Below are 16858 nucleotides of genomic sequence, written 5' to 3'. Positions count from 1 at the left end.
AGGCAGAGAACAAATGAGGACCACCTACGAGAAAAAGAGGGAATGCTGGCCTTAAACACTATGCCATATCCTCTCTGCTGTGTATACACTGTCACAGCTCTCCCATTCCTCTGCTCTCTTTCTAGAGGTTTATATTGTACACAAGGAAACTCATTCAGATTTTAAAGGCTTTTCACCGACTCAAGTTCAAAGGGACATTTCTGTCCCAAGTGAGTAAAAAAACAACAACCTTTTTCTTCGCTTCTATCTCCAGAATCTATAAATCTGTCATCACGCATAAGTCACTTTGGCGGACACACTTCCTTGGCAGCCGAGAGATTTTATTTGGGGTCCTACACAGATGAGAGAGACGATAAAGACTGAATAATGGGATGAAGGCAAGGGAAGACGAGCGGGGCGAGTTACTCACAAGCGATGCGGACGAAGGCTTTGCGGCTCTTGGTGGTCCCCGCCGAGCTCCAGGCCACACACTGACACCAGAAGTCCTCCGGCCCAAACAGCTCCTCCACCTGCTGCCGAGTGATCTCTATGCTGGCCTCCCTCACCACCAAGCCTGTGAGGAAGGATAACGAGAGGTTTTCATTAAAAGAAGGAGAATCAAAGCACACACAGCGTATCAAACAAATCAATAGAATTCCCAACGACAGTCACATTTCATTCTTTGACACTGATGTGTGTGTTTCTGTGTTTGTGTGTCAGCCTGGTCACGTTTCCCGAGCCAGCGTCGAGCTGTTTGGGTTTGGACCCGGCGGGAGGAGGATTCTCTGCATCGTGGCGAACACAATCCCGTTTGCTAACTCCTCTGATTACCGCTCATCTGGGTGCCAGGACTCAAACAAACAAATCACCCCCAAAACAAATGCCTTTACCCACAGCTTCCCCTCTGGAGCGGATTATGCCGCAACAGTGTGTGTGCACATCTATGCATGACTCTGTGTGTGTGTGTGTGTGTGTGTGTGAGAGCACATGAATGAAGACAGTATGAATATGTATTGTGTGGTGCGAGAGCATACACTGAAGATAGGAACGACTCTCATGCTGAATCATGCCTTATTTCAGTTTCATCATTTTATTTCATTTGAATAATGGGATATTTGTGGGGAAAATCATCAAAAAATGAAATGAACAACGGCAAAACATTCCTCAGTTTGATATATGCAGTTTTTCTTAAAAAAAACTGCATATAACTGCACTCTTGACTTCTTTTCCCGCTGCCAGTAAAGGATCCATTTACCTTTTGTGTTTTCTATCTCCTATTGACGAACCATCGACTTAACGAACGCTGCGAAAATGAATGCAGCGGAAGCGGAAAAACCTAACCCGACAGAAAAGAGCAGCATGAAGATCAGTGTCAATGACAAACTCGGCTGCGACTGAACGATTTTTTGATTTTTTTTTTGCGCTTTACCAGTGCAGGTCTAAAAGAATAGTGCTGGAAAAGGTACAACGTCAGCATCGAGACTGTTGCAAAAGTGGAGGAGAAGCAAATTTGCATGTTCATCCGGATGTCATATTTTCATCACTACTGATCGGAGCTGAAGCCAATGAAAACTTGCAATTGCAGAGTCATTATATTATACCCAGGAATGAATGTCAATTGTATCCACTCCTACTGCAAACAATGGGAAATATCATCACTATAGATCATCACTATAGTTCCAGATGGAATATCCTCATCCCCAAAGTGCTTCTCTATTAATGTAGGTTGGTGACTATGTAGCTCACTAGGGAAAAAAAGGTAACGCTGATGTCACTTTTCTGGACCGGTCACAATCATGTAGCTGGTCAGCAAAAGTATTAAAGTATTGAAAAGATTTGCTAGTGAAAGGGCTTTTGTGTGTCTAGTCAAATGTTCACTACTCCATTACACCACCATCACCAGCCCTAAAGCATTGAGACCATGCTGTTTGTGTACCAAATTCAAAACCCTGTCATCGGCTTTACAAGCCGCTATTTATCAGCATGCCAACTTTTTTTTTCTTGTCTTTATTTTTTTTTCTCTTTGTTTCCACTTTTTATTCATAATCATTTTTGCTGTTACTTGTCAGAATGACAGAAACTGGGAGAGAGTCGCGGTTGTAACACATCCAATTCGGTGTTTAATGAGTCATGCACGCATTTTCTTTTTCCCCGTTTTCTTTCGCTCAGTGGTTATGTACAGAGCCTGTCTGTAATATTGACCAAATTGTTCCATTTCTGACAGTAGTTCCCACAAGATGGCTACTGTCTGAATGTGCTTCCACCCGTTCGCTCATGTCTCACTTGTGAACAGGAATGTGTACATCTTACTACGGATATATCCTCTTATCCCCCAAACAATGTCATTGTCTAAACTTAATTAGAATGTTTTATATTGTGTATTATAGTTTTTTTCCTGGTATCCATAGCAGCATTTCCTCAGTGCACATCACTGCCTCTTAATTTACAAATAATGGTGGGGCCCGTGTCTCTTGCTGAAGCACAAATTAAGTACTGCACAGAGCGCATACTAATTAAAACAAGGGACAGCGGTGGAATTAATGATGTGACTGTTTTGTCAAAAGGCCAAACTTTAAGTTCTCCGTGAAGCTTATCGAAAAGTAGGGAAACTGAATTAGCGAGTGAGGTACAGTATCCTCACCCCAGATAATTATTGGTGGCCATTAAGTTAACATTTGTGTTGTCTTTATGTCCTCGTCTTCAGTGAAGAAAAGCTTCCTATTACTGTTTATTAGCCGCAGCTGCTTCCAGCGCTGACAGTCGTGTAGAATCCTCCACATTGAAGAAACTGCTGTTACTGCACTTAATGTGAAAACTGTGTAATTAACAGATAGAGTATGAGGATCCTCTTGCTTCCCTCCATAGGCTTAACAACAGAAGCTACAAATTGGTGATGCGACATCATCGTGTCACAGGTAAATGACTCATCATTACTCCTACCTACCTTATCTCTGCCTGTAATCGAATTCATTATATAGTGATTCACTATCTACTCAACCAGAGATTAACTGGCCAATCTCACCAAGAAACTAGTGCCGTCATGCTCCTTTGATGTCTATCCACACATGGTTGACATCAGTCAGTGAAAAGTCAGTATATGTTTGTGTGTCAGACTGCTTGATAGTGATTCAATTTTGAGCTTTTCCCCGAATGACCTCAATTTATACAAAAGCTCCGGGACCTTTGGTACAGTCTGAGTAGGTTTACACTATGTGTCTGAATGAAAAATGGAACAAGGACGGGTGGTTAAAACATGGCCTTTTTACTGCAGGTTCACTGCATTCACACGGCCTCCGTGTTCTGGCACAGTGACGTCCCACACATGGGTTTAGCTCTCATGTAAAATTTACACCAGTCTGCTGTGCGGAGCCCTTTTTCCTTCTGCATGCATGTTGGTGTATACATGCGTGCGCGAGTCAGACGGTGGGAGTCTGCGGTCGTCTGAGAGGCTGCCTCAGACTTACTGTTGTCAGGTAGCGAAAGTCGAGGATGGATGTGATATTTGGTGAACATCCAGCAAAAAGAAACAGAGGGAAACTAAATCTGTGCTTTTATGCCACAGGTTGTTTCTGGTGAAGCTTGTACAGGGGTTAACTATGTGTCTGATGGTCTTCTATGACATCAGATAGTCTTACGCAGAGATGTCAAACGAGCGGCCCCCTACTTCATCATCATGACCTCCTCTTGCTTTAAACACAGCATGTGTGGCTGAGGTGCAGCTGCCAGCAAAGTAATAGGATATGGATAGAATACAATAGTAAGTGCAATATTACTACAGTATATCTATTATAATAATAAGACATTTGATCGCACATAAGCTTGTTTAACAACAGTTGTCCCATACCTCATTTTTTCATGTTAATAGATTTATTTTGAATGACAATTATGTTTTATCATCATGTGTAAACCGTTCCATATGAAATGATGCACTTTTACTTTGAAATTCGGTGAAGTATCAACTTGAATATCTTTGTTGCGATATCATAGTGGAATACTGTGTTGTTATTTTAAGCTCATGCTACCCACCCGCTACTGGAAAGTAGTTATTTGTCTCTAAACTAGCCCCCTCTAGACCACACTAGACTCAGTGGCCCCCAGGTCATTTGAGTTTGACCCCCCCGATCCAAAGTGACGATGACGCCAGCTATATGTGTAGTCATTTGTGATTTCATAGGTGTTACTAAACCTGGATGACGCGTTGCACATCAAACACATCAGAGGGATCACTCGAGCAGAAGAGAGGGGCTCTGAACTGAGGCTGCTGCTGCTGCTGCTGCTGCTGATCTCATCCACTGACTTCATGTGTTTGCTCAGCTAGCAGCTCTTAGCGCACCGTATAGTATAACAGCGATAACAGCGAAACAAAACACAGACGGAAATCCACTCAATTTGCAATTAAGAGGAGCAAAGCGAGTGTTGACCGTGCCGGGGCCTGCGACGAGGGGCCACTTCACACCCGCCAGTGTGGCCATTAGTGGTAGAAATGATTCTACAATATGTCCCATTAATAGCTGGCTGAAGTAGGGCACCTCATTGGAGAAGATTCATTATTCATGCGGTCATTAAAGTGAGCTGCCTAGCCTTGGTGTTAGCACTGGCTAACATTATTGATCAGACCAGCACGGCAGTAGAAGAGGCATTGGTCAATGAAGGGGAGCTGGAAAAAGGCAGGGAAGAAGCGCTCTGATTATTAGGACAGATGGAGCACACTCCTGTTTGATCTTCTAACTCATATCTCAAAGACGGTGACAACCTGTCTCTAGTGTATATTACGCTAGCTGTTCCTACTCATAATTAATTTGCTGCTCATTTGCGTAGATCAATGCTATTTTAGCGCACAGGAGACATAACCTGTGCTCCACACTGGGTGGTAAATGCTTCAGTGTTTGTGTGATGACAGGATGAATCAAAAGCAAAAGAGTGGAGGAGGGTACAAGTAAACACTGACACAAACCTGTTTTCCTTCTATTTGCCTCCTGGTTACAAGCATTTTACTACACATGGTCTCTGGGTCTATGGTTTCTTTTCATGTGTAACCCCATTTTTTGAATGCAAATCAGGGCTCAGTTTTGTGGTAACCTTGCCTTCCCTACAGCTGCCCATCTGCATGTAAGCAACAACAAACACATGGGCTTTATGACAATCCCAACTGTGTAAATAGTGCCCTTTTCTCTCATTTAGATCCATGTTTTTTAGGTCGGTCATTAAAATGGAAAACTGTTTTGCAGACCAAAAAATTTAAATAATGAAGAAAACAGAAACCCAAATGGCCAATTATTTCACACTCTGACCCAGTGATGCCTTTTTTTAATGTATTTATTAATAATGAAGTCTAATATTTCTGATGACTTTGCATTTTAAATAAAACACACTATCCTACAGAAAAGTTTCTGAAAGGAAAATCAAATGGCTTTCTCCCTTTCCTTTTATTTGTTGCTTTGTATTTTGGGATATTTCTGGCTGCTGCTTAAAAGCCAATCACATGCAATTAAATACAATTTCTGTAAAGTAATCACCTGCTCCTGCAATGACATTCAATTACACCCCTTGGGAGTTTAATCATTGTTATTGACTAAACTGCATGCTTTCTGTCAAGTGCCACTGCATTTCATATTCATATGGATTAAAAGACATACGAGCGTGAGGCATTTGAAAGACCACTGCAAAATGCAGGTGCGCTGAGATGTTACTTTCCGTCAAGAACATTGTGTGTCAAATCCAATTTCACTACTTTATCCTTTATTTTAACTTTTGGCAGAGTTGCTGCAATACACGCGCATTTATTCTGATTACTACTGCACACAGGGGAACATTTACGACGTACGACAACGCCTAATTAACCGATATGAGACTTCACCAATTCACTACTACAAACGTGCACTTTATTTATAAGTCTAGATCTGTCTTTGTAGAGATCGGTTTTCTCATTGATATTAAATTGCGCTCTCATTTCATCTATTTTCAAAGTGATCACGAGTCCATACCAGCATGAAAGTGAGACACAGAGAGAGAAAGAGAGAGAGAGAGAGAGAGGATGAGAGAGAGCGGGGAAAACAAAGGGTAAGGGGGCAGAAGGAGAGATCAAATTTCTTTGGCGTACACCATCAGTGGTATTGACCAGGCTGGCCGCTTTCTGTCGGTGTTCCTTTTCTGTCAATCTGGGGAAACCAGAGAGCAATGGAGTAGGCTGAGAGAGAGGCTACACACCTCCACTGGGCTCTGATGCTGTGTTATTGTGTGTGTGTGTGTGTGTGTGTGTGTGTGTGCGTGCTGGGTGCAAGGGCACAAATGGAGTGATATCGGTGCAGTAAATAGCCCGTGGATCTGGCAGTGTTGGAGAAGGTGTCTGTATGTTGTGTGGGTTGTTTTTCATGTTGATACCTTTTTTTTTTTTGCAGAAGCCCACATGACACAGAGATTAAGAGCCACTGCTACTTAAATCGATTTGTCAAAAACGAGAGGATTTCAGCCTGGAATTCAAGTTGTTTTTCCAAAATCTCACATATGTGGTGGCCTCAGTACTCTTTTTGTACGGAGCGTTCCGAATGTATTCACATTTTTACATTGTGTCAGTCAGCAGCCTCATGGTAAAATCATTGGAAAAATGTTTTTTCCCTCATCAATCTACACTCAGTAATAAGGGTGTCGTGTTATTGTGGAAGAATTATGGGAATATAAGTATGCTGGTGGAAAAAAACTAATTTTAAAAGACATTATTCAGCATTCACTGTGTGATTTAAGAAGATATAATGAAGGGATTGGCATGTGGTCAGGGTTGATAATTACAGCAGGAAAAAAAACATTGCATAATTGTTTGGTTACTACAAAGTCAACTGTGTGCGAATACCAAGCATAAAATGCACAACAGCATCAGAGGCACAAATAATATTCATGCTTTCATACATAGAAGGAAACAGAGCACAAGGGCAGCACATTTGGCTTTGTATTACTAGAATGAGGGTGGTATTTTTGAAAAATTGTGAGATTTCCCCTGAGTTGAGAAATATCTTCATTCTTTTCTTTGTTACGTAGCCACCAGTGACACTTGGTCCTGTTAGCATAACTGTTAGCAAAGATGGCGGACACTGTTTACCCCTACAACGGGACCTCGTAGACCCACTGTTCTAAACGAGTGGGTCTAAAAAGTGCGGAACTTTGGACCAAAGCTCGGACCAAGTGTCACTGGTCGGCACGTAACAAAAAAAGAATTAAGATATTTCTCGACTCGGGGGGAAACTGAGGTTGGGAAGCCCAACTTTTCAAAAATGCTACCCTTATTCTAGTCATACAAAGCTAAATCGGTGAAGTATTCCTTTAAGATGCAAACCTAAAGCTTATCTGGATTCCATTACACCGACTGTTATAACTGACTTTGTGCAGTAGCCCTTCATGACAAAGCAAAACAGGATTTTCAACAAAAAGTAAAAACTTAAATAGAACATGCATTCTCTTCGCCATGACATGTCAAATTAAACGCAGATGCCCTCTCTCTTGGAAATCTTCCAGATGTTACGTAAGCCACCTGCACCACAGCTGCCTATATCCGGTCCCACGGCTGACGGTGCATATCACAGAAAGAAATGACGGCACAGTGAAAGACCCGTGCAGGACTATTTGAAGACTCTCAGACAGTGAGAAACAAGATCCTTTTGGCCCAGTCAAACAAGAAATTTGAACTGTCTGACCTCAATATTAAGTGTCATGTCTTATCAACTGCTTAACACCATCCCAGCAGTAAAGCGGAGCAGTGTCAGCGTCATGCTGTGGGGGGGGAGGGGTCAGGGAGACATTTGAGGCATGACGGAATGTGAAAGAGAGCATATTCTTGAATACTGATGGTTCATCTACACTGACCCTTGGCTAGACATACATAACCTAGACAATGCAGAATTGCCTTCCCTATAGGGAAAACTCAGTGAATGTCCTTGACCGGCCCGGAACAGAGCCCTGGCACGATCTCAATTCATCATCCCTGGAGAGATCTGACAATGACTGTCCACAGACTGTCCCCACTTAACCTGACAGAGAGAGAATACACAGAGATGACAGAAAATCTCTTAATCCAGGTGTAGAGACCTTGTCCTGTCAAAGCAGCGAGGACTCCAGGTTGTAATCGCGAGCAAAAGTGGCACAGGGTTTTTTTTGTGTGAAATGTCAATGTTTGATTTTAAAATTCTGCGCTTGCTTTCTTTGTCATTACGAAACCGCGAGTGAAAAATTATAAGGGGAAATATATTGAACAATGATTTAAGCATTAGGATGCAACGCGGTGTGAAATGAGAGATGTATGATCTCTGAATGCACTGGTAACTGTTTTTCATACAGCATTCAAGAGGTATTTTTATACAACACCTCAGATTCAAATTGGAAGAAAACGCTCGCCCGTTCTCGCAACGTATGTAAGTGTGTACTTATGTGCCGAGGCAATCACGCTGAGGTGAGGGAGAAGCTGTCAGTGCAGCTGTGTGTGACCATGCAGACTTGTGCAGCCAAACAATGCGATGAAAAGGGTAAATGTGATGTGATTGGTACCTGTGGGCGACAAAAAAGGACTCAATTTCCAATATGGCAGCTGAATGCAGCCAATCAGTGTTGGACTGTTGTGTGTAATAGGTCCGTTGCCTTCAGGGGCTGAATTCAGTCGAAAACAACCCATGCTGGAGCTACTTTTCACTTCCGCTGTATGCTCAGATACATGTACCTAAACACATAAATGCACATGCAGCACGCAGACGTATTGATTCTGTTGTGCCATGAAGAACAGATATCCTTCGCCGGGATCTTCATTAATCCAAGTCTGCAAATCCTGCTGGTAGTTGATCAAACTCATGTACTGGACTGTAACATTGACAAACCATGCATTGGGTTGCACTTTTTCTGTATCATTCTCATATTAATGTATGTAGTTTTTTTTTTTTTTTATTAACCCTATGACGGGCGATATTACTGCTTGCAAAGGAAACACAATCTGGTGACCATTTGGAACCTTGCTATGAAACCAGTGACTTCCAAAGGTGAAATTGCAGACTCTAACAAACTGAGTCTTTCTCAAATGAGAAAAGGATATTGTTCGTTCTTTCCCGTTAAGCACACACACAAGTTGTCAAGTTTTACTATTCGGAACGTGGCAGCACATGATCGGGGCATCTGTATAGCAGAGAAGGCTTATTCTAAGGCTATGAAAGCAAACAAGTTAAATGACACACACATGTGCTCACGGCTCATATGGTCTCATGCTACTTCACAAAATGTACAGTCGTGATCTTTTGTTAACCATAACTAACTTCGCTTTGACATTCCTGAACAGAACCATGACAAAGGAGCGATGTTTGTGGGGAAACGAACAATGGGCCTACACAGTATACTAAAACGTTTGGCACTGACAGTGAACCTTTACCACAATAAACCCACATGTACAAGTTTTTTTTTTATATATACTATAGAGGGTTTGTGTACTGACCAGAGTTCTCATCAACCCGCTCCTCCACGGTGTGCTCCTTCTGGTGAACCCACTCGCTGTTGCACTTGAAGTAGATCTGGGTGGCGGGCGTGGCTTTGCAGTACAAGTTGACCGGCTTGTTCTTGACAATGTAGGCCTCCTCTGGTTCCATCAAAAACACAGGCAGGGGCTCCGGGGGGTCTGATGGGAAGGTTTCCGGCAGTTCACCAAGACCGATGAAGTCATCCTCAACTGTCGAGAGAGAGAGAGAGAGAGAGATGCATTAAAGATTGAAGGAGGGAGGGACAGATTAGGAGATAAAAGGAAAGAGAAAGGGAGCGAGGAGAGGCAGACAACGCCAGAAAGGACAGAGAGGGGTCGGGATGGAAAGGAGAGTGGACGTGAGACAGTGGGACAGTGTATTATAACCACAGCCTTTACATGGGATTATCCATTTGCAACAGAACACAGTGAAATCCCTATCATTTGATATTGTGGAATGTTTACACAAGTGTATTTTGGAAAGCAGGAAACTCTGGACGTCTCTCAGGCAAATGAGGCTGCATGGATCTGGGCCTTGCTTGGTCTAACCACAACCAACTACTGCTGAGAAACGGGAGAGGCAGAGCCAATAATGAGAAGCAGAGTTCAGAGGTTGAGTCTGAGGAACTGAAGTTATAAGCTGATCTCTCTCTCTCTCTCTCTCACTCACTCACTCACACTGTCTCATAACTTTAATTGTTGCGTTCTCTCACACACACACACACTCTCCCACCAGCTTACAGACTCATGCTCACATACACACACATGCAGCAGATCTAATGACCTCAGGCTTTTGGCCCAGTTTGTGCCATTCCTCGGATACTTCTGCAGTAGACAGATACGCTTCCCTGTAATTATAGCTCCCTTTCATCTCCATGTCTTAAATCACACACACACACACACACACAAAACTGCATGGAGTGCATGCGCTCGCTGGCTCACTCACTCACTCACTCACTCACTCACTCACTCGTACACAAACACTAACAAGTGCTCATAATGGCCCGAACAAACATCACAAACACACAAGCGCACAAAGACACGGGGCATACATGGACACGGGCGCGCCGCGGCTAACTTTGTCGCTCTTTGAAGAGAGAGGAGAATGAGGCCTGTTCGCCACCCCATTTGTCACCTCCACAACTGTTCTATTCTTACCATCGAACCGGGAGACATTAATTATTCACAAGTGTGAAGGAAAGACGGCAGCGTAATAGAGACAGAGATACAGTGGGGGAAACAGAAGGTTGAGAGAGGAAGAGAGGGAGAAAAGAGGGAGACTGTGAAAGTTGCTCAGATGGACAGACAGATTGAGACATCGGAAGGGAGTCAGGCAGACAGGGAGAGAAACGCAGCACAGGAGAACAGACACAGGAAGGTAGACTGTTCAGATAATGACAGAGTTTATCAGTCCCATCAGTAATTCTTCTATGTCCTTCTATCCGCCCACCTCGCCTGTCCTGTGTGGACATGCAGGAGCCCTGCTGTCTGACAGAGGTTGCCACCTGGATGCTTTGAGAGCACTAAATAATGTCTCGGCTGAGCAGATACCTCCCCATGATGTCCCTCTAATGTTATCTCTTCCTTCATACCTGCCACAGATTGAAGCTGATTGCTGGGAAATGAAAGGGCAGAGGGAGCCAATCAGAGAGTGACCAAAGACACTCGCTCTCCACGGTGGCAGGAGGTGTTTTTCTGTGTGTGTGTGTGTGGGAGAAAAAGTTTAAACCAGTTCCTCGGCTCCTAATCTGCAGCTAATTGAGAAGAGGCAGTTGAGCCTCGAGTGACCTCTGACTTTTAAGAGAACAGCCTTTACACAGCTTAAGCTTGTGTGGGTGCAACGAAGAGCTGGAACAACATCATTAGCTGATACACTTTTATCTCTTGCTGTCTAAACAAGAAAAAAAATACTTTGAAACAGTGTCAAGCTTTTCATCCTTTATATCTTTATGTAGGTGATGACTCTTTAATTTAGAAGTCTATTTCAGCAGACCTTGGCTTACTCTTTTCGTTTCTGCTCCATAGTCCTCCACCCACATCCTCAGCCAGGGGACCCTGACCCAGAAACAGGCAAAGAGAGCCAAGGAAACTCATTAAAGCTTGTGTTAGCCTTCTTTCACCCTCCTTTCCCATTATCTCTCCATCTCCCTCTCCCTCTCCCTCCTGGCTCCCTCGCTCTGACGAACTGAGAGACGCAGAGATCTGAAACAGCCATGAAAGCGTGGCTGCCATTACACACAGAGAGGAGCGCGGCTCACGCGTTCTCGCACATACACCCGCACAAGCACTAATGCGTGCAGAGGCACACAAAAGCTCGCTCACATGATATTCGAATTCATCAACTTCCTCGGTGCATGGAATAATACATTCAAGTGATTGGAAGTAGCCCTCTGGTGAAATATCAGCCCAGAAATGAAATAAAAAAACAAGCCACATGACAAAATGAAAGACCCTGACTTTTACCAATCATGCTGCCCCCACCCAGATCCTCCACACCTCCCTCCCTGCCTCCCTGGTGAACAGATTCCTGGGAGCAACAAGAAGCTTCGAAGAGAAACATTACTTTTTTGTGTTCCCCGCCTCATCCACATGCAACGATGAACACATGAAGAAAAGAATAGATGAGAGGTTCAGTGATGGCCATGTTTACACATGACACAAAACAAACCTAATGCTCAACAAGTGCAGCACATATCAGCGTACATACAGCAATGTAACGTGCGTGATGGAAAAGTGTTTGATAATCAATGTGGATTTTTACGAGCGTCTGTAATTCTGCGGCTTGATTTTAATCAGAACATTTCTCGACTGCCTCAGTGTTTAAAATGTAATGAAATATGTCCTTGCAGCACTTTTATTCAAATGGTATTTTGCTCCATAATGGTGTGTGGGGTTTTGCTAATTCACACTGTAACTCTTATTAGTGCATATTTTAAGACTGGGATTGAATATTACGGGGCGAATTTTGAATCGGTTCCACATTCCAACCACAAAGCGCTTTAACAATAAATGAGCTGCACTGACCTCATAATAATAATAACAACAATAATAATAATAATACAAAAAATAATGAATGAGATTACAGGTAGCAGACAAATTGTCTGAAAATCCAATTTGAAGAAGCAACAGAAATTAGTGTATGATATGGTTTGTGTGAGTGGAGCAATATTCATTTCTAACCACACTCAATAACAGTGTCTGTGTTGCATAAATATAATATATAAACACATACAGTATGCAGACGTACACACCAACTATGTGAGGTTGGAATTAAATCAAAACAAAAATTTGTTCAATTATCCACAGTTTGACTTTCCTGCACTCCTCATTTCTTCTACAAATCTGTATTGACAGTATTTTGCTTTTCACGTCGCCTGGGTAACCATCACCGCTCTGACTCTTAAAACAACAACAAGGGCATAATGACTACATTACATCAATAGCTCCTATAGGAAATAAGCTCCTGCTGCATGTATTACGAATGCAGCAGAAGTCAGACAATGCCGTACGAGAACGCTGAAGCAGAATACTGAACCTTTATTCCGTTAGTCACATTAATGAGGTCCGCTGTGCTGAGAACAATGATAACTGACCACAAAACATGCAGCGCAAACATCGAGACAGATTCCTTCAGAGACCATATTATGAATACTGTGTGCACTTTACACACTGACTTTGTGTTTCTAACCATAAGCCTGACTTGATATTCCTCAAAATCCTTTTTAAAAATTGAACACACAGACCAGGAAAACAGATCTGTAAACGTTCCTACATATGCCACGAAGAGCAGAAGCAGAAGGCAAACATGTGATTCCAGATGAGGATGATGCACTTGGCCAGTGTGAACCCATCGACCCTGACGATTACGGGGTAAAAGGTCTTTCCAATACGTTCATATTTGTATGTTCTGTGTTGCAAAGGAAGCCATCTCTACAAGGTTCCATATGCCAGCACCATCAAAACACTACAGACACAGTGTGTTTGTTTTACTGACCATGAAGGTCAGTACAGGCATCTACAGAGAATCAATGTCAACGTACAAAAAGGAATTTTTTATATATATATTTTTTTTTTTTTACTTGGAAACCTTTCATGAGCACAATTTATCCATCACCACTTTCAATACAGGACTGACAGATCCAATCAGACGATTGAAGCCGGGGTCAAGACAAGACAAGAACTGGTCACCTACAGAAGTTTACAACTTCAGGCGAATCATTATTACAACATGACAAAAACAGTTATTATTTCATCACTGTGCCAAAAGGGGAAATCGAAGATAATAGAAAAATCATGGACATGATTGATAAATGCATCATAATGTATATATATACTGTACGTTCACCTCTATAGTGGATCCATCCCCCCGTCTTCCTGTCGGCTCTGACTGTAACTCTCCTACCATATATTGTGAGTGTCTACGATAACACCATTTGAATGCTAGCCACTGACACTCATGCGCAAGATAAGCTCCCTCCATTCTAGCTGTACCAAAGCAAATTTATTGTCCCGGGGAAAAGCACTGTATCAATGGGGCCAATGTTTCCATTCCATCAGGGGAGAGTCAAGCATGAACCCTGGCATAAATCTTCTCCCTCTTCATTCCCAGTTTCATCCTTATTTGTGCTCTTCGCCCTCCTCTCTTTTACTTCTCTCTCTCATGTTGTCCCCTCCTCCCTGTGTTCTCATACAATCCTGCTTCACATAAAGACAAACCCTTGGAAGTGGTTTGCTAAAAGCTGGTCATGGTGGGTGGGGTGGTGGGGTGCAGCCGAGTGGTCAAGCGGAATAATAATAATAATAGTAATAAAATAAAACACTCAGCTGTCATGTCAATTGAAGCAGGATAAATAGACTGTCAATCAGACCTATACCAATAAATGGGCTTTGAGCACACCTACCCATTATATTGAGTGAACATAAATCAATGGGAACGACTCCCTCCATTCAATACTTGTTAGTATCGGATTAAGTAAAGACCCATACATCCCAGTGGCTTAAATCAATATGTATGGCCGTTGTTCTAAAAGCACAATCCTTTAGAAGCTCCACAAGAAAGGAACAAAAATGAGCACAGGCTTTCTTCCCCAGTAATGTCTCTTTCCAGCCAAGTGCTCTTTACACTACTGTGTCTACACACTGTGTCTGCAGGGTCCTATCTAACACTTGGCTGCAGCAGGCATTTATTGATTACAGTTAGGAGCCAGTGACCCCTCCTTTGCCCTGAACTAGCTGAGCTTCTCTGCTGGAGCGCGCTAAGCACACTCATATTTCATCTCCGGGGGGAATTCTGCCATCACACGACTCAGTAGGTGAGGAGAAATCAAGAAAAAAACAAGCATACACTCCCTGAAGTTAAAAGTCCGGTGGCTCCAACATTAACCGACCAATCAGCTCACACCTCATAGTCATTCCATTACAGGCGAGAATCCCAATGATCTGGAGCGAGCATGTGCACCCCGAAGCCATCAAATAAACTAAATGAATAATTCAATCAGGGCATTATAGGAAGGTCTAATTCACGAGTCTTATCTTTGCCAGAGAATGTGATGTAATTAGAAAAATTTATCAGCACAAATTGATTTTGCCCACTGCAGTAAAGTGCAAACAGGCAGCAAAATAAAAAAAAAAAAATAGAAAAAAGAAAGCAAATGTAGAACGAAGGAGTGGCTCTACGGATAAGCATTTAAACTCTTTCTAAATGACCATTCACACGTTATAAAGAACCACATCTTACCCTTTCACCCTCTCACCTGCAGTATCTCCTCATTAGTGTATGGAGTGGACAGAAAAGAGGAGAATCCAATAGAAAGAGAACAACATACTTAGTAAAAAGCACTCAGTACTTTATGTTATCAATTTCAGAGCACAGATCCGTTTCTCTCCTCCTGTCATTCTTACTGGGGGCATTTACATGATCCTTATCCCCGACCTTCACTCTGGCAGCAGGCAGCTGGTGGTCATGCTAGGCCTTGGCCACTGTCTGTGCAGCCACGTTACTGTGCCAGCAAAGGCAAGGTCAAACCATCCGAATGATTAGAATCTTATCATTTGAATGTCTTACCAGATTCTGACTCCTACATCACTCACTCCTATAAAGCAGAAGTTTAAATTGACTTTTAAACTGTCAATTGTCTTTGGCACCACATCTCTCAAGGTTGTTGTGCTTCATTTTCTTCCAGTATTAGAAATGAATTAAAAAGAAAAGAAAAACTACCACAGCTTCTGTATAAAGTGCACTCCAATTTTAAAGTGACATCCAGGACACTGAGTGGAGGTTATATTGTAATGTTAAAAAATAGGTGATCATCCGCCCTCTTTTATCAGTGAGTGACAGAATTAAAGTAAGAGATAATGGGAACAGTGATCCTGGTTGAAATCTATTCAACTGGACATGAGATAATAATAAATAACCACAGATCATGTATTGTATTATAACAAAGAAAACTCCATGGGAACTGTCACACTGAAGAAGAGAGGAAAGGTCAATATACTTTATACAGTATGTCTCTGTAAAAACAAATAAACCTTTCATAAAAGCAAAGGTCACTGTTATTTATAGCATTAAGCTGTTTTATATTCTTCTGGAATCTTTTTGCATTCATGTATATTCATAAATACTTTGTGTGTAACTTTAGTTACTATACATATCAACTGAAAGCTTTTTACTATCAAGGGAAATCTTTAATCGATTCAATTCTCGCTCTCCCATACCGAACTGCTTTTATAAAAATCTTTTTCTGCTTCATCTCTGGCAGTTATGGCATCCGAACATACTCTATACTCCCGTCCCCTCTCTTTGCTTCACCACCCCTTCCCCATTTGGCTCCCTTCTGGACGAAAATCCATTTTGGTGGTTGATTGGAGAATGATGCTGCTACTTAAGAGACTCACTCCATCAGCACCAAGAGAGAGGAGCGCGAGGAGAGAGGGAGAAAATCTCAGGAGGAGTAGTGGCTCCCTGGGGTGCTGTAGCGGTGATGGGTGAGCTGTCAAATGCCCCATTGTCCAAATTACCCAGCAAGCACCATGTCACCACCCGGGACTAATTTACAGTGCGGGGTGTTGCAGACATCACTCCCTTAGTGTAGTCTGCTATGGTGTAAAGAGAGAGTGCGGGGGGTCTGATAAACACCTTCCAAAGTGGGTGCAACAGGGTCTCAAACACGGACAGCAAACCCCAATTAAGTTGATGCAGGTTTAATGTTGGCTGTCTTTATGCTTCACAGCCTCAATGACAGGTGTCAATATGAATGTGTGTCACGCTCCTGTGCTTTCTCTGCCCACCCACTGCCTTGCTCAACATACACATCCATCGATGCACAAACACTTTAATACACTTTTAAGGCAGCGATTGCACACAGAAGCCTCTTGCTTGACTTCCCTTGCTGTCATAAT

The 16858-nt window shown here is 42.6% G+C and overlaps 1 protein-coding gene across 4 annotated transcripts in view; it reads right to left on the bottom strand.

Moving 5' to 3' along the window:
* unc5cb (unc-5 netrin receptor Cb) overlaps window positions 1-16858 on the bottom strand; it is a 134775-nt gene that overhangs the window by 36364 nt on the left and 81553 nt on the right. For all 4 annotated transcript variants that reach the window (XM_044012117.1, XM_044012116.1, XM_044012118.1 and 1 more), the window contains exons 2-3: window positions 9440-9670; window positions 410-553 (exon numbers count right to left, since the gene is read on the bottom strand). In XM_044012117.1, coding sequence (XP_043868052.1) covers window positions 410-553; window positions 9440-9670 — 375 coding nt within the window. The remainder of the gene's footprint in view (window positions 1-409; window positions 554-9439; window positions 9671-16858) is intronic.

The sequence above is a fragment of the Solea senegalensis genome, linkage group LG21 (genome assembly GCF_019176455.1).
Source record: "Solea senegalensis isolate Sse05_10M linkage group LG21, IFAPA_SoseM_1, whole genome shotgun sequence".
Classification (NCBI taxonomy): domain Eukaryota; kingdom Metazoa; phylum Chordata; class Actinopteri; order Pleuronectiformes; family Soleidae; genus Solea; species Solea senegalensis.
This window is presented reverse-complemented; position numbering and strand designations above follow the sequence as displayed.